Below are 23,701 nucleotides of genomic sequence, written 5' to 3'. Positions count from 1 at the left end.
CGGTGTTGCTGAGTATCCGCTGTGCGGCCGGAAAACTTTCGCCAGTGTATCCGTCCTACCTTTATCTAGGGGTAACCTACGGAGGGTATTTCACCTGGTGCGATCGCAAGTCCCAGTGGTACAGCATCCCGGGAACGCACCAGGTTTCCGTGACATATAAAATTATCTGGCGTCCGCGACAGGACGGGCTGTCCACACACGTTGAGACGGAGAGGAAGGTGCTAGTCTGAAGTAGCTGGTGTGACCGTTCGCATAAACCGTAGGTTCCATTATGGACACGGAAATCATAGAGAAACTAGTGCTAGTGGGCAAAAGTCTGGGCCTCGAAGGAAAGGAGCTCCAGGAATGGGTGAAACTAGAGCATGACAGAGCTCGCGATGAACGCGCAGCGGAGCGACAAAGAAAAAAGGAAGAGGCTGAAGCTGCGGGAAGGTTGAAAAAACTAGAGTTGGAACACCTGGAGAAAGAAAAAGAATTAATCCTACTTAGGGGCCAGGGATGTGGAAGCGCAGAAAATATGACGACCACAGGATCCGCAAAGTTTCAGGGGCTAAGTCCCCACAAGCTATTACCCCCCTTCGATGAGCGGAAGGACGACCTGGACGCCTACCTCATCAGATTTGAGAAGGTTGCCGAAGGGCAGAAGTGGCCCCGGGATCAGTGGGCAAGTGCACTGAGTATTTGTCTGACAGGAGAAGCATTAGCTGTATATGGAAGAATGGCTCCGGCCGACTGTGTTGTGTATGACAAGGTGAAACAGGCCCTATTGCATCGGTTTCGAATGACGGAAGAAGGATTCCGCGAAAAGTTTAGGGATTCAGGACCGAAAGACGGCGAAACTGTTTCCCAGTTTGTAGCCCGCCTTGATAATTACTGGGAGAGGTGGATGGAACTATCGAGCACTAAGAAAAGCTACAGCGAAGTGAAGGATTTATTGCTAAAAGAACAGCTGTTCAGCAACTGCGAAGAGAGGCTATCGCTCTATATGAGGGAACGCAAAGGAGAAAGTCTTCAGGAATTGATCAAGAGAGCCGAGCAATACGTAGAGGCTCATAACCTCAGAAACTTCGGGAAGAAACAGAAGGGAGTTAAAGAAGAAAGTAGGGGACACTTGGAACGGAAAGGCGTATCATTCAACAAGCGAGTAGAGGTAAACGAAAGAGAGCCGCCGCGTTGTTACATATGTAACCGGGTTGGGCATCGCCCCGAAGATTGTCGCAGCCCCGCAGCTAGAGGTCCGCCACCAAAGTGTCACAAATGTGGTCGCATCGGCCACACAAGCTGGAATTGCCGGGCACGAAACGAAGACCAGACAAGGGGACCAGGACGGGAAGCCACAAAGGAATCGGTGTCTTTGTGTGTTGAAGAGGGATTCGTCGAATTGAAGAATGGCGTTAAGATACCCGTAGTGCAGACCGCAGTGTCTGGTCAACAGGGACCCTACAGTATGAATAAATTGCCAGTGACAGAGGGGAAGCTCCATGATCGCCCTATAAACGTCCTTAGGGACACCGGTTGCAATACCATCATCGTACGGAAGGAACTAATTAATGAGGAGGAGCTGACAGGCGTCGTACATCCAGTTTTTCTCGTCGACCATACCGTAAGAATGCTCCCCGAAGCCGACATCTATGTGCAGACCCCATTTTTCACGGGTAGAGTGAAAGCCAGGTGCATGGATAATCCGATGTACGACCTTGTCTTGGGCAACATAGAAGGGGCACGAAGCGCCGAAGACCCTGATCCTCACTGGGAGGAAGTCAGCGAAACAACGACTGTGCGGGGAGTACACACGATTTCCTCAGCTAATAACTCGCGTGAAAGCGAAGAAGAATGTACAAGTGGGGTCCGACACAGCCCCCCTCCTTCAAACGACAGCGCGAGCGCCGCGGGCGAAGAAGCTCATGCGGTCACTACGAGACTGCAAGCGAAGGACAGGGAAAGCCGTTTTCGAAAACTAAGTGTCCCTGGACTTGGAAGGGGACTCAACGCAGATGACTTCCCCCGAGATCAAAGAGAAGATGCCTCGCTTCAAAAGTGTTTTGCGGAGGTAGGAACTGTTAAGCGACACAAAAAGAAAGGAAAGAGTGAGACGAGTTACGTGATAATTGAAAACAAACTCTACCGCAATTGCATCACCCGGGAAGGCGGTGAACAAGTGCTGCAGCTCGTCGTGCCGATGAAATACCGTCAGTCAGTGCTCGAGCTGGCGCATAACGGCATGATGGCCGGACACCTTGGCAGCGGGAAGACCGCGGAACGAATTCTGAACGAATTCTACTGGCCTGGTCTCCAGGCCGACGCCAAACGCTTTGTCGCCAGTTGCGGCATATGCCAGAGAACGTCACCACGGGGAAGGACCGGCAAGGCACCATTGCAGAAGATGCCAGTCATTGACACACCCTTCAAGAGAGTAGCGATTGATATTGTTGGGCCCCTGCATCCCCCATCTTCGAAGGGAAACAGATTCATACTCACTCTTATGGACTATGCGACACGATTTCCAGAGGCGGTGGCGCTACCAAGTATACAGACTGAACGAGTCGCAGAGGCACTGGTCGACATCTTCAGTCGCGTGGGAATTCCTGAGGAAATTCTTAGTGACCGTGGCACCAACTTCACGTCGGACTTAATGAAAGAAGTGGCGCGGCTGCTATCCTTACGTCAGCTCACCACTACACCGTATCACCCAATGACGAACGGGTTGGTGGAAAAATTTAATGGAACACTGAAAACAATGTTGCGGCGCATGTGTGCCGAACGCCCAAAGGACTGGGATCGCTATCTGGCCCCGCTCCTGTTTGCGTACCGCGAGGTACCCCAGGAAAGCTTGGGATTCGCCCCATTTGAACTCCTGTACGGCAGGAACGTGCGCGGCCCCCTAACTATACTGCGAGAGTTGTGGGACCGGGAAGAAATTGAGCCGGAATTGAAGACAACCTACCAGTACGTGTTCGACCTGCGTAACCGACTGGAAGAAACTTGTAGGATCGCCCACGAGGAGTTGGAGAGATCTGCGGAGCGTTACGCCCGATATTTCAATGCTCGAGCACAGGAACGGAAACTCAAGTCTGGTGACAAGGTGTTGCTGCTTTTGCCGACGGACTCCAACAAGCTAACGATGCAGTGGAAGGGTCCCTTCCCCATCGCCGAAAGACGAGGAGCCGTTGATTATCTGGTCGATCTAGGCCACATGAAGAAGATTTTTCACATTAATATGCTCAAGAAGTATGAGGAGCGAAAAGACACCGCCTCGCCCACACCGCCTCAGGTGACTATGACAGTGGTCGAGTTAGACGAGCCGGAGCCCAACGATGAGGTGAACATGCCCGAGCTCAGCTACGAACGCAAAGAAACGCATGAAGATGTACGAATCGCAGATTCACTCACCCGAGTGCAAGAGGATGGTCTGCGAGAAATCCTACTAAAACACAGGGAAATATTCTCGGACGTTCCCGGCAAGACCACGGAAATCGAGTGTCATTTGCAGCTGAATACAACTCGTGTAATCCACACCAAACAGTACCCGTTGCCATTCGCGGTGCGGCATACCGTGGAACAGGAGGTGAGGGAAATGCTACAATTAGGCATCATTGAGATCTCAGACTCTCCGTACAATTCTCCGACGCTGCTGGTGAAGAAGCCGGATGGAACGAATCGACTGTGCATCGACTTTCGCCAACTCAACAAACACCTAGTATCTGATGCCGAGCCTATTCCCAGAGCAGACTGCTTGCTAGCCGATGTGGGGACTGACAAGTATTTTTCGAAAATGGATTTGACGAAGGGCTACTGGCAAGTACCCCTCAGCCCTGAGTCAAAGCAGCTTACCGCATTCTCTACAGCAAATGGACATTATCAGTTCAAGAACATGCCATTCGGTATTAAGACAGCACCCGCTGTATTCGCCAAGCTGATGCGTATCATTCTACGAGACATACCCCATGTGCATCACTATTATGATGACCTACTTATTGCAACTCCAACATGGGAAGAACATACGAAAACTTTGGAAGCCGTCCTGACACGGATAGCCGAGGCTGGGCTGACGATTAGACCCACCAAATGCGAACTGGGATTCGAGCAGCTCCCATTCCTCGGACACACTGTCGGCAAGGGTAACCTGTCACCCCAGGAGTCGATTTTGCAAAAGATCCAGGATGCCCCAAGACCCAAGACGAAGAAACAAGTTCGGTCGTTCTTGGGCTTGGCTGGGTATTATCGGGATTTCGTAATCAATTACGCCTCCCTCGCGGCACCACTTACCGACCTCACGAAGAAACGGGCAAGCAACGTCGTTCAGTGGACGGACAGTAGTGTGTAACAACAGCCGCCGTGCTGCCGCTGTGTATTGTGATATGCTGTACAAATATTTCTTACACCCAACGTGTCGGATTTTGAAGTTTGTATTATTGTATACGATGTCAATTGTGTGATGTTTTGCTGACTGAAATCGTGGAAGCTTGTGCTCTCCAGTATGTAGAAAAAAGAAAAGGAAAATGGCGCAATCTAAGTACACTCATGTTGTGTCTTAGCCAGTGCAATGTGGCTCTAGTTGATGCTTTAGTTTAGCGATGTTTCGGGAGGCATGCTGTATCGTGTAGTATTTCATATCTTGAAATCTGTTATGACACCAAAGTCCGTCTCTTTGTTGAGTTCAGGAATATTAGTTACTTGAAAGTTAATAATATTCTTAACGAAGGGGCAGTGTAACAAAAGCCGGCCTTTGGTATCTTTGGTCTTTCTTCATATTTTGGGAATGTTGACCTTGCTTCCTCCCCAAACTGTTTGACGCCCGCATACACCTGGGGGTTATGTGTGGCTCCGTCACTCCCCTCCCTCGGCCTTCGCTCGCCGACACAGTGTCATTATAGGCGGCCCCAAAGGATTGGCGGAAGAATTCAAATGTCCGACGGTCAGCGGATCCAGCACTCGGGCCTACGCATTGTGATTAGACGGTGGCCGGGCGCCGAAAAGTCAAAAAGGAGAGTCGTCTCCCATTGTCCCCACCAGTCAATCATTTATCTTTATTAAGTGGAATGCCGTAAACAACATGTCACTTCCTGCACTTAGAGAAGCCTGTTGTCGTTTAGGGTTGGAGGCAAAGGAGCCGAATAGGTGCCGATATAACGCAAAACACCTGTCCCCTGACAGCGGCAGGTACAGTGAGAAACAAACAAACAAACCGAACACATAAAAAGAGAGGGAAGACTTCGACTTGGGGCAGTCGTAGAAAATGTGACAAGGAATCGGACGTGGCCACACCAGCCTTCTAAGTTACCCACGCTAGCATGTAGAATTTTCAAGTTATTATTGTGTCTGTGCCTACTAAGTTAGTGAAGTGAAGTGCGAATCACCACCCTATCCGACACTGGACCACGTGGGATCAACGGAGAAATCATCGAAGGAATCGTCAGGACTGCCACCGACTTCCTCATACAGATAAGACTTTTGTATCACCATTTGCAAGAACTTTGTTAGTTGAATCGAAATTGTTACGCGATTGCTGTAATTAGATTGTCGAATTGATATTGTAGTTTCCCCGCGAGATCATTTGTGTGCAATTCCGTGCAGCGGAATCCCGTTCAATGTTAAACCGTTTAGTTAACTGTTCAACCGTAAAATTAAATGTTGTTGTTAATTTTACTAGCCTCCCTCCTCTGTCTCACTGTGTGACGCATGGGGACGTGTGTCGATTGACATAGGACAGCCCGACCACTCTCTTCTACATTTATTTGTCCGGAACGGTGTTGCTGAGTATCCGCTGTGCGGCCGGGAAACTTTCGCCAGTGTATCCGTCCTACCTTTATCTAGGGGTAACCTACGGAGGGTATTTCACCTGGTGCGATCGCAAGTAGGTCCCAGTGGTACAGCATCCCGGGAACGCACCAGGTTTCCGTGACAGTGTATCACATGGCCGACAATACTCACAACGGCGAAAATTTCACTTGGAACAACGTCATACTTTGCACGTAATTTGAGCAAATGTGCAGCAAAGCAGACGACGGTATAGCGGAAGTCCTTCACGCAAAAGCCGTCAAAACGTGACACAGAAGCCCTACGAAGGAACCAATCAACGCACGTGGAAAACGATCGCTTCGCTTCGCGGTTTCCGCTGCGCTGTCGATGTTTTGCAGGGCAGGATTCTAGAATCTCGTTCGTGCTTTGCTGTGCAAGTTATCATGGAAGATCATACATATCATTTGCTGGTGTTGGTAATACTTCATAATAGGAAGCGCAAAGTTAAACATGTACAACAACAACAACAACATAGATGAATGGTGCTGCTGTAGCTGCTGTAGCTTCTTTCATTGTTGGAGTGAAAATGCAGGTATCAAAGAAAGAACAGACAGACACTAAGCTTGACTGAATGCACTTTCTGGGTTTTAGCTCGGTTCTTCTTGCAGTGCTAACTCCTTGTAGAAGTGCGGGGTGGCCTGATAACAGCCATTTTTAAAAAAGAAAACTCTGAAAGTTGTTGTGGCCTGAAAAGAGCCACAACATTCTTAATAGTTGTGGTGGTAGGTTTTAGAGTGGCACACGCAGGTGGTTTGCAGCATTGCACTCTTCACATATGGCATCCCTGCAAGGAGGCTTAAATGCATTCGGTTGTAAATGCTTAGAAATATATTTTTTCTTCTTCTTTGTGTGTGTGTGTGTCATTCGCTTGACCCTACTTCTCTCTGTTGCTCCACAAATTCTGCAAGAATCAGTTTGCCACCACATGCACGGGCAGGGAGCACTTCAACGTTCATAGCTTTACTTCACACTATCTTGAACGTGGGGCACCACCGCATGAGCCCCAGCACGATAGCCAACACAAAGGCAAAAACATTGTTTGTACATTGCATCATGTCGTGTGCAAGACAGACTAATTATTGAAGTGGGAAGCATCACCTTGAGCTTGAGGGAATGAAGTAGCAAGGTACCTCAAGCTCAGGGTGATCCTTCCCAATTCAACGTTATACCAGCTCGCTTGTGTACTTTTCCTTTTGGCGGACAAATTATTTATGATCCCGTCTTTCTTAAAATTCTGCATACGCCGTGAAGGAAGGCAAAGGGGAGCCAGTCCTTTATGTATTTGAGAAGGGCCTTTGATAACCCGGTCCGCCCACAGGTGGGCCGTCGCTTTGAATACACGGCCTGTTAAACAGTCGTCAGGGCAGTATCCTTCGTGATGCTGTTCCCGGGAAGATTCTTTCTAAAATTCTTTATTGACATGGTGCAATATAATGTACACTGTTTCATTTTCGTTGTCAGTTTTGGAATTATTCTTGAACTGATATCCACAGCATTGAAACTCACTCAGCAGAGTTTCTTGTTTCTCTCTTGTTGTGACAAGAGCATTAGCACTCATCATGAATGCCCAGTTACTCAAGCAAATCCACAAAGGCTTTTCACTTTGAGTAGGCTGATTAAAAACGCCGAAGATGCAGCTGAGCACGGCTTCAAGCTCCCTCTTATGTCATCTGCTGAGGCTGAGGCATTCGCACTACTGGCGCTTTGAGACATATCTCCCCGTTGGCGCCCAGGGCCTGGACGATCCTCACCGACAGTAAAGTGGCTCTGGAGGCGCTGGCCTCTTACTCTGCTGCAGTCATTAGTGACACCTACACCACGATCATCGCCCTGCAATCTGAACTTGTATCCCTGGGACACGAAGTGGTGTTCCAATGGAGCCATGTCGGAATTTCAGGCAATGATCGTGCTGACGCTCTTGCTCAGCAACCAACTGTCCTTCCCCTTGCGCACTCTATGTGCCAGCTGAAAATCCGCCGCTTCACTGCCAACCGCACACAGCTCTTTCAGCAAGAAGCTATACGAACCAATGCCTTCCTTAAATCCATTGACCCTTTAATGACATATGCTCTGCCTGGCCGCTTCCCGCGCATCGAGGAATCGTTGCTTCATCGGCTGCGGCTGAATGTGGCACGAGTTCTACTCCTTCTATTTAAGATGAGTCAGCATCCATCGCCTCTTTGCCCCACATGCCACCTAGAAGCTGACGTGCCACACATACTCCCTGCCTGCCAGCAGTACGAAGATCACCGGTCGAGTCTCCGGCGCCGCCTTGCTCATCTAGGCTATCGAAAGCTTCCCCCCCCACCCCACCCCTCGCGGTGCTACGTGGCCCTACCCAGCACGCTGAAGTCACGTCTGCGCTGACACAGATTCCTTCGGCAATCTAAACTCCTGGGCATTCTCTGATACGTCGTATGCGCAACGAATAGTGAAGGAGAATACAAGGAGAATACAAGCAGCTGAAACACAGAAAATTATGAAAAAAATACAGAATAAACAGCTCCTTCACTATTCGTTGCGCATACGACGTATCAGAGAATGCCCAGAAGTTTAGATTCCCGAAGGAGTCGTGTCAGCGCAGACGTGACTTCAGCGTGCTGAGTAGGGCCAAGTAGCACCGCGAGGGGTGGGGGGGGGGGGAAGCTCTCGATAGCCTGGATGAGCAAGGCGGCGCTGGAGACCTGACCGGTGATCTTCGTACTGCTGGCAGGCAGGGAGTATGTGTGGCACGTCAGCTTTTACGTGGCATGTGGGGCAAAGAGGCGATGGATGCTGACTCATCTTAAATAGAAGGAGTAGAATTCTGTCTGTCCCTTCGTGTTCCCTAGTCTCGGGGTTTTTTACATTATGCATCATCTTCATCAGCTCGCTTGCTTCCTAGCCATTTTTTCATTAGAATTTGTGCCACATTCAGCCGCAGCCGATGAAGCAACGATTCCTCGATGCGCGGGAAGCGGCCAGGCAGAGCATATGTCATTAAAGGGTCAATGGATTTACGCGTTCATTCCGTGTTCAGTGCAGTAGGTGGAGCATTGGGGAACCGAACAGTATCATACCATCGCGGCATAAGTTATCTTCCGATGAATATACACAAGAATTACGGAAAAGAACCATCAACTCCGAACATCGGCCCACGTGTTATCCACACTTGAATGGTGACAGTGTCGCCCCCAATAGGTCGATCTCGCAGCAAATAGTTTTTAGAGAACCTGGTCTGATGTTGACTAAACAATGCACAGGCTTATATTTGGCTTGTCGGACGAGGTGTTGCCGAGAACGAGGTATTGCATGCTCATCCCTGAAAAACAGAATGTATTACGCCTAAATGGTGATCCAGATACTAGATTCCATTGAACAATACTACTATACTCATGATGAAAACTAGCGGTGGCACAAAGTACCACGTGAAGTGATCTCTGACAGTTGTCATCACACGTGACATGGTATGACTGGGACGAGATGTACAACTGCAGAGGTGAAAAACAGGTGGTTGACATGCAAAATTGTGTGATGTACTCATATCGCAGTGCTCCCCACTGGCTTCAGTGTACCCACCCAATGGTAGACATTACTAAAATACACATCTTTTATTTGTACCTTTGAAATTATTAGGAACTTTACTAAATTTCTGGGTTTTCAGATCAATGTCACCCTCTTCAGTCACATCAGACAGGTGAAAGGTTATGTCCATTGGGTAACATGTGCTGGACCTGGGAAACAAATGAACAACTATTGAATGAGGAGTGATAAATATCCTATATTAGGCATGCCTGTACATATTCCGCTCTTGAGACTTTTTTCTTGCATATCTGTATCATCCTTTTACGAAGTGTGTACAGCTTAATTTCCCTTCAGATTGTACAATGGTACTGACGTATGACGGAAGCTGCTGCTTGACACTGTGCAGTGCTGATGTGTTGTGAGTAGTAGTTGTTTCCAGTTGGAGCACTCCTGTACAGGTGTCCATTGTGACATAAATTACCACGGCACTGAGCTGATTCGATATTAGGGAGAGTGCACCGGAAGGATTGAGACTCAAGCCAGTCTAAGTTGAGACGTTGAATGAAGCTAGTCTGAGCAGCTGTGAAAGAAAGCACTGACATAATGTGAGTGATGTTACATAAATCACAAGCAAATGGCAGGTTGTAACTGCTGTTTGTGTTTCCTGAGCACATGCTTTGCTTTTTCATGTCGCTGCTGATGTGACACAAGTGTGCTGAAGGATCCACAGTGACTTACAGTTTGGTCCAATGTTAAAACTAACTCTACACTAGAAAACCAAATAAGAGGCGTAAAATAGTATGATTTCCTGCGCCGGTAAACGAAAGCAGCAACTGGGAGTGACCGCGTCAAAGTACTCCTGTCAATGGCTCAGTATCATAACTTCTGTGGTAGTTTTAATTCAGTTAGTGTCCACGAAGCCTCGAACTCATGTGCTGCAGAAAGTCTAATGCCTATAGCTGCCATTGTGTCACAAGTGCGAATGTCCATCGAGTGAGTGAGCTAGTGAAAAAAATTGAGAAAATTGGCACCACCAACGACCACTATAATCCATCAAAGTGCCTGGAATATGCATAGGTCTTACTCTGAAAGCAAGAGAAAGGAAAACCAGTTTATAGCTGCTTACTTCAACGCTACGTCATCTTTATCTCGTGAATGTAAGCGGCCAGGGATCACATTACAAATGTACGATAATATTAGCTCCATATCTTCTGCACAGGTTCATAAAAAGAAGGTCGGCACAGCATCGACTTTTAGCGACTTTTTCTTCTCTTCTTGGTCGGTAGCACACTCGCTCTTGTGTTGTGCTTTAAAAATGTCACTACGTAGTATGTCCGCGTCGTCTGAGAAGTGCATCGAACACACACGAAACAATGATTTCAGATTTATCCCACGGTTGATAGCACGCAATCGTAGGTTGCCACTTTCTCTCCGTACATCGTCGTCTTGGGGTAAAACGAACTGTTCGGATTCCTCATTGAGGTATTCTTGCAGTAAGGCACGCAGCAGACATTACCATCCGCCATCCTTGAAAAAAAAAAGAATGCCGCGGACAGCAATTAGGAACATTTTGAAGCTTCGGAAGCAGCACAGAAGCACACGGAAACACTAGCCGTACATCGTCTGCCCGGGCACCATCCGGGATCTCTCAAACAACCAATCAGCTGGGATTCCCTAGAACGTAACTGGTAGCAGTTGTTGCAAGCTGACTTTGTGTTGAGAATGCGCTGCGAATAATTGAAAATTAATGTTCTCGATAACAATGCCGATTTTTGCGGCATAATTTGTAGTCTTACATTTCAAGCTGCGGGTAATCAAACATGGTGATATCTCCCAAAGCGAGTTGCTGCATGCTACTTTCCCTTTAAGTATATGCCTGTGAAAACTCAAAGACGTTAAGAATGTGGCACACAGAAATCAGGTTATGTGGTTATGGAACATGTGGCCAAGATATGCTTTACATGACATCACACTGGTGTCTCGTGTATATATTATGACGTTAACGTAACGGCATGTATGCTGTCAGGTATGTACAAGAAACAGTGAAGAAGTTCCACAATCGACATACTATATCCGTGTGCCTGTCTACTGAAAGTACAATATGCTCTTCCGTCAAGGGCTTGTCTGCCTGTACACACGGAGAACAGGAGAACGACCTGCAGGAGAACGACCTGGGCCAACTTGAAAGTAACTGTTCGGTCAGTGTACGCAGACGAATCACCAGTTCTCTACGTTCGATCATAAAAATTTTCACCGGGAGAATTCATGTCATCCTCACGGCTCAACAGCGATAATACAAACTCAACAGTACCGAGGCGTCACTCGAGTCCTAAGTGCAGTCGGTCATTCATAGTGAACCTCAGCGTTATCTTGTTTTTTCACTGTTGTGCGAGGCCTATATTATCGGGCTTAACACTTTATGCACAACATACTTCCGTCAACAGTGTCGCATGATGCGTAACACCGAACCAACGTTATACATTTCGCGACTATTTACTCTGCAACGTAATTTCATGCCTCAAATCTAAGCATAAAATATATTAAAGTTATGGAATTCAAATACATAATAAAATGAAAGGCCTTCGAAGGTCTGTGACACTAATTCCCAAAGAATACCTTCTCTGCGTAACTCTTGCACAGTGCACAATACGATGCGGCCGCTGCTTTCCTCCACTGCGCACACACAAGGATTGAGTGCATGAGTCGATCGCCCCAACAGAAGCTTCCAATGGGCCGTGAAGTCCAGGACGGGAGTATAAATCTCAGTTCAGGATCGGTCTAGTAGGGCAGGCCGGAGTGCAACCAAATGCAATGCAAGTGCACGCAAAAAAAAAAAAAAAAAAGAGGAAGTAAAAAAAAAACACGAAGTTCGTCATTTTCTCGGCCTTCGGTCCCGAAAACATACAAACATTCGAAGTGCCTTCAGAATGAAGTGGGAATGAAGAAATCACTAGAAGTTACTCTAAAGTATTTAAGTTAGAATATTAAATACTCACTTTTAAAAGTATTTACCAAGTAACTCCAAGAAGTATTTAAGATTTACTTGAGATTATAAGATATACTACCATATAAGATTTACTAAGAGAGTTACTTGAGTTACTTAAGTCATTTAAGTTATGTAAAAGTCTCGAAAAGATCCATGGTTGCTTTCCTGGAAGGCTCTACATGGTCTATAACACAAGTGGCGTTCTGGGGAACCCGGGGAAGCTGTCCTGTAGGTTGCAGATTTGCACATGTTTTTACATGAGGATGTTCAGCGTGAATGGCCCAAGTTCCTGCAGATTTGGATAATAGGCAAGAAAAAGTGCTCCTGCGTTGTCATTCAGGAAGGAGAAAAGAAACAGATTTGAATGCGAAACGCGTAATTGGTATAATAACGGCGCTGCTTCGGCAACCTGAACGAGTATTATCGTCGACCACTGTTCGACACACTTGGAAAAGCTGCCCAGTGGAGCATAATCGATGCCAAACGAACCGACGGGGTGCATCTTGGCGACGTTTCTTGGCAGTATGTCGCCGTCCTAATATTACCCAGCACCGAAAAGCAAATTCGACGAATACTACGCGATACCCAAGCAGCACAATGTACTGGAAGTCGAGTGCATTAGGGGTGGACGGTATGTGTCTTATCAATGTTCTCTAGTTTCATGAATCTGTTCAAGGCCTTTCACCTACCCGTCCACCCCTATTGCACTCGACTTTCAGTGCATTTTGCTGCTTGGGTAGTTTCTTTCCAATTATGCCGCTCTCCTTGAAGGTCAGTGAGCAAGATACGTGAGCAGCTTAGCCAAAGTTATTTGAAAGGATGACAGCAAACGAAAAATCTGCATAACTTTGCTTCACGAAACATCAGAAACGACGCTGAATGTCCTTGCATAGGCTCGATGGCCATCGTAACACGTCTGATAAAATGATATGAACGGGACTTGCACCTTTCCTCTGTTTTCCACGGGAAAGAGAGCCCAGCGCAAAATGCGATAATCCCGGGCTTGAGCGAGATCTGGACGCAAAACAACTGTTGTGACGGTGTGCGTCATGTCCTGTTTATCTCTCCTATGAAGAAACAGGAAATGGAAGAGAACAGAACGTTCTGACCTTGACCGCACTTCAAGGTTAGGAAACACCGCGCGGAGGAACAGCAAAACATGTGAGCGTCGCTGGGGGAATAGCGTAATACGTGTACCACGTGGTAACGGCCTGTTGATTTAGAGGCTACGACCTGTGAGCGCGGACAAGATTGACAGTATCCGCAACCGCATGGTATCCGCGCTTGTTATTATGGGTGTTTCCGCCCCCGCGCAGGTATTCAGTATGTTCGCACATCGGCGGTCATTCCATTTGCAGGAAAAAAATCTATATGACGAAAAGATCTTTATTTTTCGGCATAAAAACGAAAGATCGTTATGTTTCCCAGAGCCATTGAATAATAGCAGATACTGCCACAGCAATGCAAGAGGTGGCACACTTTGACACCATTTTGAATTCACTGCGTGATCTCAATTATAGCTAGGGGACGTCGCCTGAAAAACTATTTGTACATAAAATACGGATATTCGCACAGGGGCGTGCGGTTTATTCGCATTTTCTCCGTGTGGATTTTATTTTATTTCTATCCGTATGTCATATATGATTCTAGCAGGATGTCGCGCGAATATATTAGCACCTGCTTACACCCGTATTCATTACCACACACGATGAACGCATTGTGAAACATGAGTAAGATGACGCTAGCAAGCCTTTTGCGAGGTTCTTTTGTTGTGACACTCTTCAGAAAACGGTTGCTATCACTGGTCGATAATTCGTGACGTTACGTCGAGGGACAACCACGATCACGATATTGTCGTCAGACGTAGCGTCGTAGGAATTGTTCCAGAAGCGTGCCAAGATGCGTTGCTGAGGGAGACAAAGAAGCTAAGTTGTTGCTAAAAGTAAAAGGTTCAGGGAATAAATCTTAGTACCAAAAATAGTGTTGAACGAACACGGGCGTTACTTTTAAATTTATGAGGTACGTCGTTGCCTAAAAGAAACTGAGAGTTGCCCATCACCGTAACGTTACGTCTGTTCGACCAGCGGTAACAGCACGTGTCCGTTGTAGATGCATCGCAGCACTGTGCATGAGCACATAGCACAGAGAGCCCAAAAGAATTAGTGCAGCTATGTTAACCTGTTCAAGCATTGTGCTGACTGCCCTGAAGTCACAATAAGCAGACTCAGTAACAGACCGCGCCCCGGACTTTTCGCTCCTTTGTAAGAGTCTGCACATACTCGTGCAGCCCTGGTTTCACAATGGAAAGACACTGTACTGATAACTTGCGAGGAGGTGCTTTTTTTTTCTTTTAAAAATCAATCAGGTGCTAAAAAAGACAAGGAAGAACAAGGCCTAGGGAGGGGGGGGGGGGGGGGGGGTATGTGTAATGCGAAGTAAATGAAAAAAAGAAAAGGGAAAGGTTAGCTTCCCAAAAAAGCTATCAAGCAAACAAAGGCAGATAGAACCAGCTGAGACACACAAAATTATGAAAGAAAAAAAAACAGTATAAACAGCTCCTTCACTAATCGGTGCGCAGAGGTCGTATCAGAGCATGCGGTCAGGCCTAGAGTCATAAACATGTATTACAATTTGCCTTCTTCACTTTGAAGTTGAACGCGCTTGGCACATTGTTCCTGAAGCTTCTTTAACCCATGAGAAAACAAAAACAGGCGTCTGCTCTCCGAAATATCCTTCGGTAGCTCCTATCACCTCCGAGAATCTCTTTCCTTTCACTTTCTTTTTTTTTTTTTTTTTTCAGGTTCGGAAACAAAAATATAGTCTGATGAGGCAAGGTCTGCGAGTACGGCGTATGTTCAATACATTCAAATTCCTTGAGAGGAGACATTGTCCTATGTGCTTTGTGAGCCGTTGCATTGCCCTGCAAAAGGAGAATGCCTTTCTGTAGCCATACGAGCCGTTATTCTCTCCGATCCTCCTCTAGCCGGCAGAGCAAGCTACAGTAGCATGCTACATTAGCTTTTTTCCCCATGTGGAGATAGTCAGTCACTGAAAACGCCTTTGTCAGTGTCCCAGAAATCCGTGGCCATAGCCTTTCCCACTATTCGTTGGGTCTTCAATTTCTTCGGCCTCGGAGAACAAAAGTGTAGCCATATGCCATGGCTTGTCGTTTTGTCTCAGCATCATAGTGATGCATCAACCGTATCACGCGTACATATATGCATACGTCAACCCGCGAAAAGTCGCTCAAGAAAGGTGTCACTATAGAATGCTGCAGAATCAAGTGGGAAGCATCCATTCGGTATTGTTTCCATCGGTATTCAAAAATTTCGACACACGTGGTTGACAGCTTCCGCATACCCGGCTCTTCATAAATTACAAACCAATGCGGTCTCTGTTATTGTTGCAGTCGGGATCGCCGATCTGCCAAAATGATACAATTTCAGGTGTTGACACCGGTGGAGGTCTCCGTGATATTCTGCCGTCTTCGGTGTCAAAATCTCCGCGCTGGAAGCTGGCACACCACTTCGTCATAGTTGAGTATGATGGGCACTCGTCACTAAATATTTGCATCAAAACATTCATAGATTTCCATCACAGTTTTCTTCCGCATGAACATCGACTTCATGACAGCTCGCCCTCGTATGATGTGCTCTCCTCACCGTTGGTGACGGTTCTCATACGATAAACCACCTTACGTGTCAAAAAGCCAACGTACAAAAAAAAAAAAAAAAAATGTGTTTACAACGTATCGATCACAGAGTGAATGTCTAATACGCACCAGATACTGAACGAGATACTGCACCCGATACTGAACAGGAATAATCGTTACTTGTTGGGAGCTATATTTATGGGTTAATCATCAAGTACCAAACGGCTGCCGAATTCATGCACATATACAATATTCGGAATATTTAATTGTGAACTATAAAACTGAACCTCACAGCACAACAGGTACCACAGCCAACTGTCACTCAGAATGGTACCGTTCTCTCTACTGACTTGTCACTAATGGAAGGCGTACGTTTTTGTGGCATTTTACATTCAATGAAATTGACAGCAAGAAAAGCGTACACGCCGCTCGTACTTGAAATCAGACGCGATCACGGCGTAGAAGCCTTGCCTAAGAGAAGAGTCATCCGTCCCTGAACACAAGGAGTCTATTTTTGTGTTGCCAACTGTAGAATGGGACAAGTGCAATGCTTGCTCACATCACATTTCAAATATAAACAGTTTATTCTTCCCGTAATGCTGCGTATCTCGCATGAACCTCGCGATCAAAGTACCTGTTCTTTCGTCTTCGTCTTCCTTTCGCATATTCGACAGGCGGCGCCATTCTTTACAGTAATTAGCCAAAGTATTTAAAGAATTGAAACATTTATTTTACTGGACAAGATTTCGGACGGAGTCCGTCCTTCATCAGGTGCCATGGACGCACACACATATATGAAGTAACGATGATGAGATGTGAGATGGGGCTCTGATGCTGTCATCAGGCTAGCCGCTGACCCAGTGCGAACTGTAGGGAATGAAGGATAATTACGGAGATGGCCATGAGAGCATTATGCGGTATAAAGCTCTGGCTTTCTGATGACCCGTGTTGGAATCTGGGCACCGGCTATGCTGTCTGGGTGTTTTCTATGGGTTTTGTGCAGACGCTTTAAGACAAATGTTTGCCCAGGATGGACGATCCCCCCCCCCCCCCGCTATAGTCATGACGTCACCAGCCTAAGCATGGTTGACTACGGCGAGCAGTTCCATACCACCACCTCTGACTTTTTGTGTCCGAGATTGCCGGCGCACCTCAAAAGAACCCCAGGCGGTCGAAGTTAATCCGCAGTCCTAGCCTGCGGCACGTGCAGCATGTCGTCACACAAATTAGGCTGGCACACCTTCCGTGTAAATCTACTCAATGCATTTCCTTCCAGCTTTATAGAATGTGCTTACGTTAAGCACGACATGTGCTTAGGCCAAAGCATATGTGTTAGGCTTACTCGTGCGACATTTTGGCTCCCACAATTTCGGCATTCCTTGAAGATATCCGCGCCATGGTTTTGCCACTTCCTTTCGCCTTCTTTTCTTGTGTTTCTCGCAGAGGGGGATGAATACGTTCCTGAAATCTCCCACGCTTCGAAACCACCGTGATGAAATGAAAAGCGCAGCATCTGTCCAAGGGCCGAGTGTATCACTTGCATAACGGGATGAAACATTATTTCATATCGGCGAAAGCTTTAGTGTTATTACTTATATGGCTTTCATGTTACGTTTCGAAGGCACCACCACTGTCTGCCCTTCGACATGTCTGCCTTCTGCAAAAGGTCTGAAGTCATCTCGTAGAAGGGCTGCTGATGAGAAACAAGTGACGTAGGCATCGTCTAGCGAAGTTGTGATACGGGCGCCAGACCAAATTGCTGTTGCAAGGCGTGCTCCCTCCCTTGGGGATGCCCTCCCCTGTCGGCGTCCGCGTAAACAGGCCCCGGATCGTGGACGTCACGCAGATCAAGGACTCTGCGCTGCCGGTGACAACACTTATCTCCCAGGGGGCGTGTGATCCGGGTCCGAGCGCTGATTGGCTGCGGGCTCGGATAAAGAATGGCGGGCACACGAGAAGCGTATCAAACCGTATTGGAGAAGTGGGACCCAAGTAGTGCTTCATCTATGAAAAGTTGGCAAGCCTGTCTGTTGGCAGCCATGGAAGGTATGATATGTAACTTTTGTTCACGTTTTTGGATGGAGGGGTTTTGAAGAGACTCCTTCGCTGAATGCATTGTGAAGTCTACTCACAAGTTGCAGGTGAAATTACTTGGCGAGCACATCAATGGCTGAGGATGACAAGTTGTCAAATAGCAGGTCCTGCACATGATGAAAATCTCTGTAACATGGCTGCGCGTTTTCCTCAGCTGGTCACCATATGACCACTTTCACTAGCATCATGTTAATATCTGTGCCACGCAGAGAAAACAGAACCTGCATAGGATAATGTGACTGATTTAGGTGGTCTCAGTTTACTCCTCACAACTTGATCTGCTTGTGTTTTAGAAAACTCAGAACAGCTGAACATTCAAAATGAATGTGCGCGGCGCTTTTTTAGTACGGTACATAATTGTGCTTGCAAAGTGTGGAAGCAATATAAAAACACAACGTGCCGACAATGCCAGGGACCAGGTTGATTTTCCTCCTTGAATCTCTTAGAGCATGTCACATGCGGTATCAGGAATACATGTTATAACAATGGTGTTACAATGTTCTAAAAGAGAAAGCTGTTTCCCACAGCTACATAGGTTTAAAGAAGGAAATGCCGTCTTCTGCGAATGTCATCGTTTTCGAGAAGTCTTTCCACATAGGCTCATGTTCACCTTCAGAGTGTTCTGACCAGTTTGAAGAGATGCTGGCAATAAGGGCAATGCGAAGCAATGTCGCATCGTTGTTGCAGGCTCACAACGGATTTTACAGAGTTTATGTATATCTGTAGGAGGTATCTGTTGTTACCTTTACATTCCGTTATTTAGACAGTTTCCTTTCACGTCCATGAACTCCACGGTTATTCAATTGCCGTCGAACCCCTCTTTATTCGAGTGTCAAGTTACTTGATAATACATATCTCACCATTTCTGTTGTCCGTTGCACTCGCGATGAGGTCTCCTGTAACGAGCGGAACCGAAGATAATGTCACCAGCAAAGCAGTATAACAGACCGCCGAAGCCATTTGCCTGACACGCGACCTCTTTAATATCATATTATTGTGTAATTTGCCCGTGCCACCTTCACTCAATGATAACTGCAGCTAACGAACTTTCAAGTCGTTTGACCCGAAGCCAAGCGCATTAGTTTTTTCCAACCGGGGAACGGGAAGGTCGATCCAAAGAGCTTGAACGGAGCAAACAACTTGAAGGAAGACGCGGGCATGCAACAGTCTGGCGCGGTTCCAAGTCGCGTATGAGGACGCTGTTATCACTTTCTATTGTTATTCACCGATGGCTCGAGCCGGTTCCAGAGACTTCATCGTCGTATCTCCTGAGAGTGCCTGGCAGACACTGTGGATCGCATAGCAGTGTTCAAGGTTCAGACCGTTTCGCAGTATTTGATGTGCTCATTGTTGATGCAAACCCGTAATAATTGAGAAGGAACGTCTTGTCCTCAGTTACCTTGGGTCGTGCCGTGATAACTGTGATAACGGTAGTTCGTTATGGTACCTGTTGGGCTACTGGTATGCCATTGTTAGAGAATTATTTGATTGTAGAAACCTTATACATCATGCGACTCGCGGCTGTCTGCGGTTTGAAGCGCCAAGCTGACGTCTGCTGACCTCTCCATTTCATTAGCGGCGGCAGTCGATGTACCAACTGGTCCTGTTAACCAAGAATGATAATTCAAACTGTCCTCTCTGTCACAAACATTCTGTCAAGAATGGATCATGCAAAACCACTGCATAGCTTGCGTTCTCCGGACACACAAGTTCAGTAAAGCACTATCGCGAGGTTGTAATTTGATGATAATACAGCTTGAACCACCTTAAGCAAGCGATTATAGCCAGATGTTTAATAGTATAATAAATAACTTAATGTATATATATATAATAATGTAATGTATAATAATGTATATATATAATAAATAAAAATGTATGTCGTTTACGTATAAGAAGCATGAGCCAACTGTTCGATGCACACGATATGCAGTCAATCATATTAGAATACAGGTTGTCTCACGAGAAAAACTTGGCACACATTACAAAAAGAATCCAAACGCAAGTTGTTCCGCAATATTCATTGCGAGCACAGCTGACGCAATCAACTTGTTGACTTTTCGTTGCCTCCCTCCTGTGGCAGGTTTCAGCGAGGCCACCAACAGATTCAAAAACAAGTGAATCAGAAATGTGGGAAATAGATACGGTCCTTTCAGTCTCCAAAGACTTGTATAACTCCGTGAAGGCCAACAATATAGTTTCTGATGGTATCGGTAGCCTCGTGTCTTATCCTCCATAAATGCGCACAAATGCCACAATGTCGACTACCGTTTTGTGCCGATCGTTAAGGGCAGGTGACATTCTGGATCCAGAATACATTTAATATGCTTGCCGGACTCATGTCTAAGAATGACTGAGACCAGACGGCGGAATTAATGAAACATCGGGAAGTACAGATCGCATTATACTTGACATGCTCTGTGAATAGGGTATTATCGTCATCAGGCATATGTGTGGGAGTGGGGGGGAAGGAAAACATGGCCTAGTGTCGCTCAACTCTCCGTCTTTTCTTCCTGCAGCTTGCCGAAAAAGATTTCTTTCGGGTACAGCACGACGTCTGTTGGACACTGCACGAGCTCGGTTGTCTGACCAGACCCGTCGGTAAGTTAGCGCATTAGTAGTAATATAATATCACAGCAATTTAAGCCTAGCAATCGCGTTCATTAGTCCGCACTAGCTCTCGGGTACATAATGCACACGGTCCTAATTGAAATTTTAGCTACATCCGGGAGTTCGCAGCCACTGCCCGCCCTTGGCGGAGGATCTCGAAGAAGGGCCGTTCCAGATCCAAAGATAATAGAAGTGCACAAGTCGAGTGAAAATAACGCTCGCCTCACTCGCGGACCGCACGTAAATGTCTCTTCAATAGCACATGGGTGAGTTCGTGTACCTGTTTTGTGCAATATCATTTCACGGTTGCAAGACGTATAGTGTTACGAGCAGAATTAAATTTGCGACTAGTGTCCTGCAGATATTTGGTGCTGCTAGCACTTAGATGAAAATGCTTGATATCTTGCTACTTCCATAGGAGTGACAATCCAGGATAACGTTACCTGCAACTTTTTAGTAAGACATATGCATAGAGAACTGAACTTCGCTTTCTTATGGGAGGTGCCTCAGGACGAGGGTGCCGGTATGTCTTATTTTCCTTTAAATACCATGCCAATGATGTCGATGCACAGAATGAAGAACAGTCCCTCTTCGAAATATTGGCGGCTCTCGTCCTGAGGCACTTCCCTTAACATTCTTTACCGGTTCACTGGACTTTCTACCGTTAACTTCTATCTATCACGGACGAGCTATTTAGCATGTCGCTAACTCATCAATGTTTTCCCGCAGCTCCGTGACAGCTTGCAAGTGGCCAAGTATGCGTGGACCCATCTACTCAGGAGAAACGACTGAACAGTGCGTCCATCGACGTTAACATTCAGCCTCTCTCCTGGGATGTGGACACCAATGCGGACCGGCTGGAGATCTACTGGCCGCAGTGTAGCCCGTAAGCCACCCCATGCGAGCAAAATACACTGCTGAGTGGCTTCACCAGTTCGCTGGCTTGTTCCAACCGAAAAGAAGCACCTGCAGCTCCCCGTCCCGCTCCCGCTGTAGCGCCCGTCCCGCACCATACAGAAATCACGGATGAAGCTTACACAAATACTCGTTCTTCGATCATCCTCTGGAACCGGGATGAAATTGAAGAGAACCCACCGGAGGTTGAGTACGAAGATTTTATGGAAACTAGAGTTGGGCTGAAGCAAATGCTGAAAAACGTCTGCAAGTACGGCATCTCAATTCTGAAAGGTGAGTTCTGAAGCTTCTACATTTGGTACAGTTATGTTGAGACGTGAACTTGAGCCCCAAACTTTGTAATGCCTGTAGAGCTTTTACTGATTGCTTGTTCTCACTCAACGTTTTTTCCCTTGCAGGCGTGCCAGTCAATGAGCACCAAATAAAGACAGTCGCACGTCGCATGGGCTATATCAGGGAAACCGGGTATGGAAAGACATACGATCTTAAATACAATCCAGACCCCAGGACACATCTGTCTTACACTGGTCTGGAATTCGGCCACCACACTGACCTGGCGTACCGAGAGCGAGCACCTGGTGTTCAACTGCTTCATTGTTTGAAGTCTGCCGACCCAGCTACGGTACGGGAAAATGCGGGCGGGAGATCTTTCTTCGTCGATGGCTTCTACGTTGCACAATGGCTTCGCTACAACTACCCCGCTCAGTTCAACCTTCTAGCTTCAACACCGGTGACGTTCTCCTTCCTGGATTCGCAAAGAGATGTAAGACATCGTATATAGATGCGTGCATATTTTATCTGAAATACTAAGCACAAGAGTGCTATGAAGCCGCATCCTATACAATATCCGCAAGCATCAACAGATAGTGTTAGCGAGACAAGGACCTGAAGACTGAGGAATACAGACGTGCAAGGCTAGGACCGCGTGCGATGTCATTCAGTGTATAGTTCCTGTCTCGATTTCTAAGCTTTCCTATTTTCCGCTCGTGATCTTTTAAGTGTTCGTGAAATATTGAGAACACATACCGGAAAACGCCAGATGATAAACACGTTCATTCACTTTCTTCCATAGCGGTGGTTCCGCGAGACATGGCCGGTGATAAGCGTGGACCACCTGGGGAAGCTGAAAGATGTTCACTACAGTCTCTTCTCAATGCGGCCGCCCCTTCTGCCCCAAAATCAAGTGGCCGCTTACTACGATGCCCTGAGGACTTTCGCCAACAGGGTGGAGCAAAGTACACTTCAGTATTCTTTCTACCTCACACCTGGAGACCTTGTCGTACTCAACAACCGGCGAATCCTTCACGGCAGAACAGCGTATGACCCAACTAAAGTTGAACGGTAAGTCAAGAGTACTGGCGCGTGCCCACCACATTTTCGCATCAATTTTCAAGCACACGCCGAAGAGCTGGGTGCTTCAGATTTGCAAAAGGCCATCTTATTGCTGTCTTTGTAATTCACTTTTCTTTTCTCTGTTTCTTAGACATCTGAAGGGATGCTACATGGACCTGGATGAGATTCGATCACTTTATGAGAAGATGAGGAAGGACGACCACTTGTAAATAATCATCATCACCACACATATGTATATATTCACCTATAAGTACCTGTGATTTTAGGGCAATGTTACAAACCATTTACCCTTCGCAGCGGCTGGAATAAAACCAATCGCTTATTACCACTTGTTGTCAGCGTCCTTATTAAAAGTCTTGTCTACGCTGCTGTTCCCAGAGCTCGGTTCACGAGATGTTGCTGTATTACATTACGTCGCACGCTTATGCAGATCATAAAATTTATGACGGTGTCCGTTTCCAGTATGCACTGCACTAATACAGTTTAGGGTCAGCCAACTCTCCAGAGGTTGCAGCACAGCTGGACGTCGGAAATGACGCCATAATTTTATGATTCATTTACCTGAAACACGCTGGAGCACGAGAGAGGTACATGATGACGATGATATGGTGATGTCTTCTGCTCATTGAGCAGAATGCTACCCCATTGCTATTTTTGGAAAAATGAGAGGATGGTGATGAGGATGATGCTGACGACGTTGACGAGGTCTTAGAGGAAGTCGATCAGGCCGGTAGTTTCAATGAATTTGATAAAGGGTCGCAAGACGGACATCTGCTTTCACGCATCTGCTG

General features: G+C 46.8%; 2 protein-coding genes across 2 annotated transcripts; both read left to right on the top strand.

The window, feature by feature from the left end:
* The first annotated feature begins 271 nt into the window (after window positions 1-271).
* Window positions 272-4,324, top strand: LOC135384920 (uncharacterized). The gene has a single exon (XM_064614102.1). The coding sequence runs from the start codon at window positions 272-274 to the stop codon at window positions 4,322-4,324; it is 4,053 nt and encodes a 1,350-aa protein (XP_064470172.1).
* Window positions 4,325-11,315: 6,991 nt separating this feature from the next.
* LOC135384919 (uncharacterized) lies at window positions 11,316-23,238 on the top strand. Its single transcript, XM_064614101.1, is given in 11 exon segments — window positions 11,316-11,329; window positions 11,399-11,501; window positions 20,552-20,633; window positions 20,752-20,882; window positions 21,383-21,523; window positions 21,525-21,548; window positions 21,550-21,597; window positions 21,599-21,830; window positions 21,956-22,320; window positions 22,630-22,898; window positions 23,041-23,238. Coding segments are annotated over 11 exon segments (1,488 nt in total). The 3' UTR covers window positions 23,120-23,238.
* The last annotated feature ends 463 nt before the right edge of the window (window positions 23,239-23,701 follow it).

Source organism: Ornithodoros turicata, chromosome 2 (genome assembly GCF_037126465.1).
Source record: "Ornithodoros turicata isolate Travis chromosome 2, ASM3712646v1, whole genome shotgun sequence".
In the NCBI taxonomy this organism is placed as follows: Eukaryota; Metazoa; Arthropoda; class Arachnida; order Ixodida; family Argasidae; genus Ornithodoros; species Ornithodoros turicata.
Note: the sequence above shows the minus strand (reverse complement) of the source record. Positions and strands in the feature narration are given on the sequence as shown.

Bases quoted from the DNA above. Each gene is read 5' to 3' on its own strand.
- LOC135384920 (XM_064614102.1), top strand. From the start codon at position 272: ATGGACACGGAAATCATAGAGAAACTAGTGCTAGTGGGCAAAAGTCTG.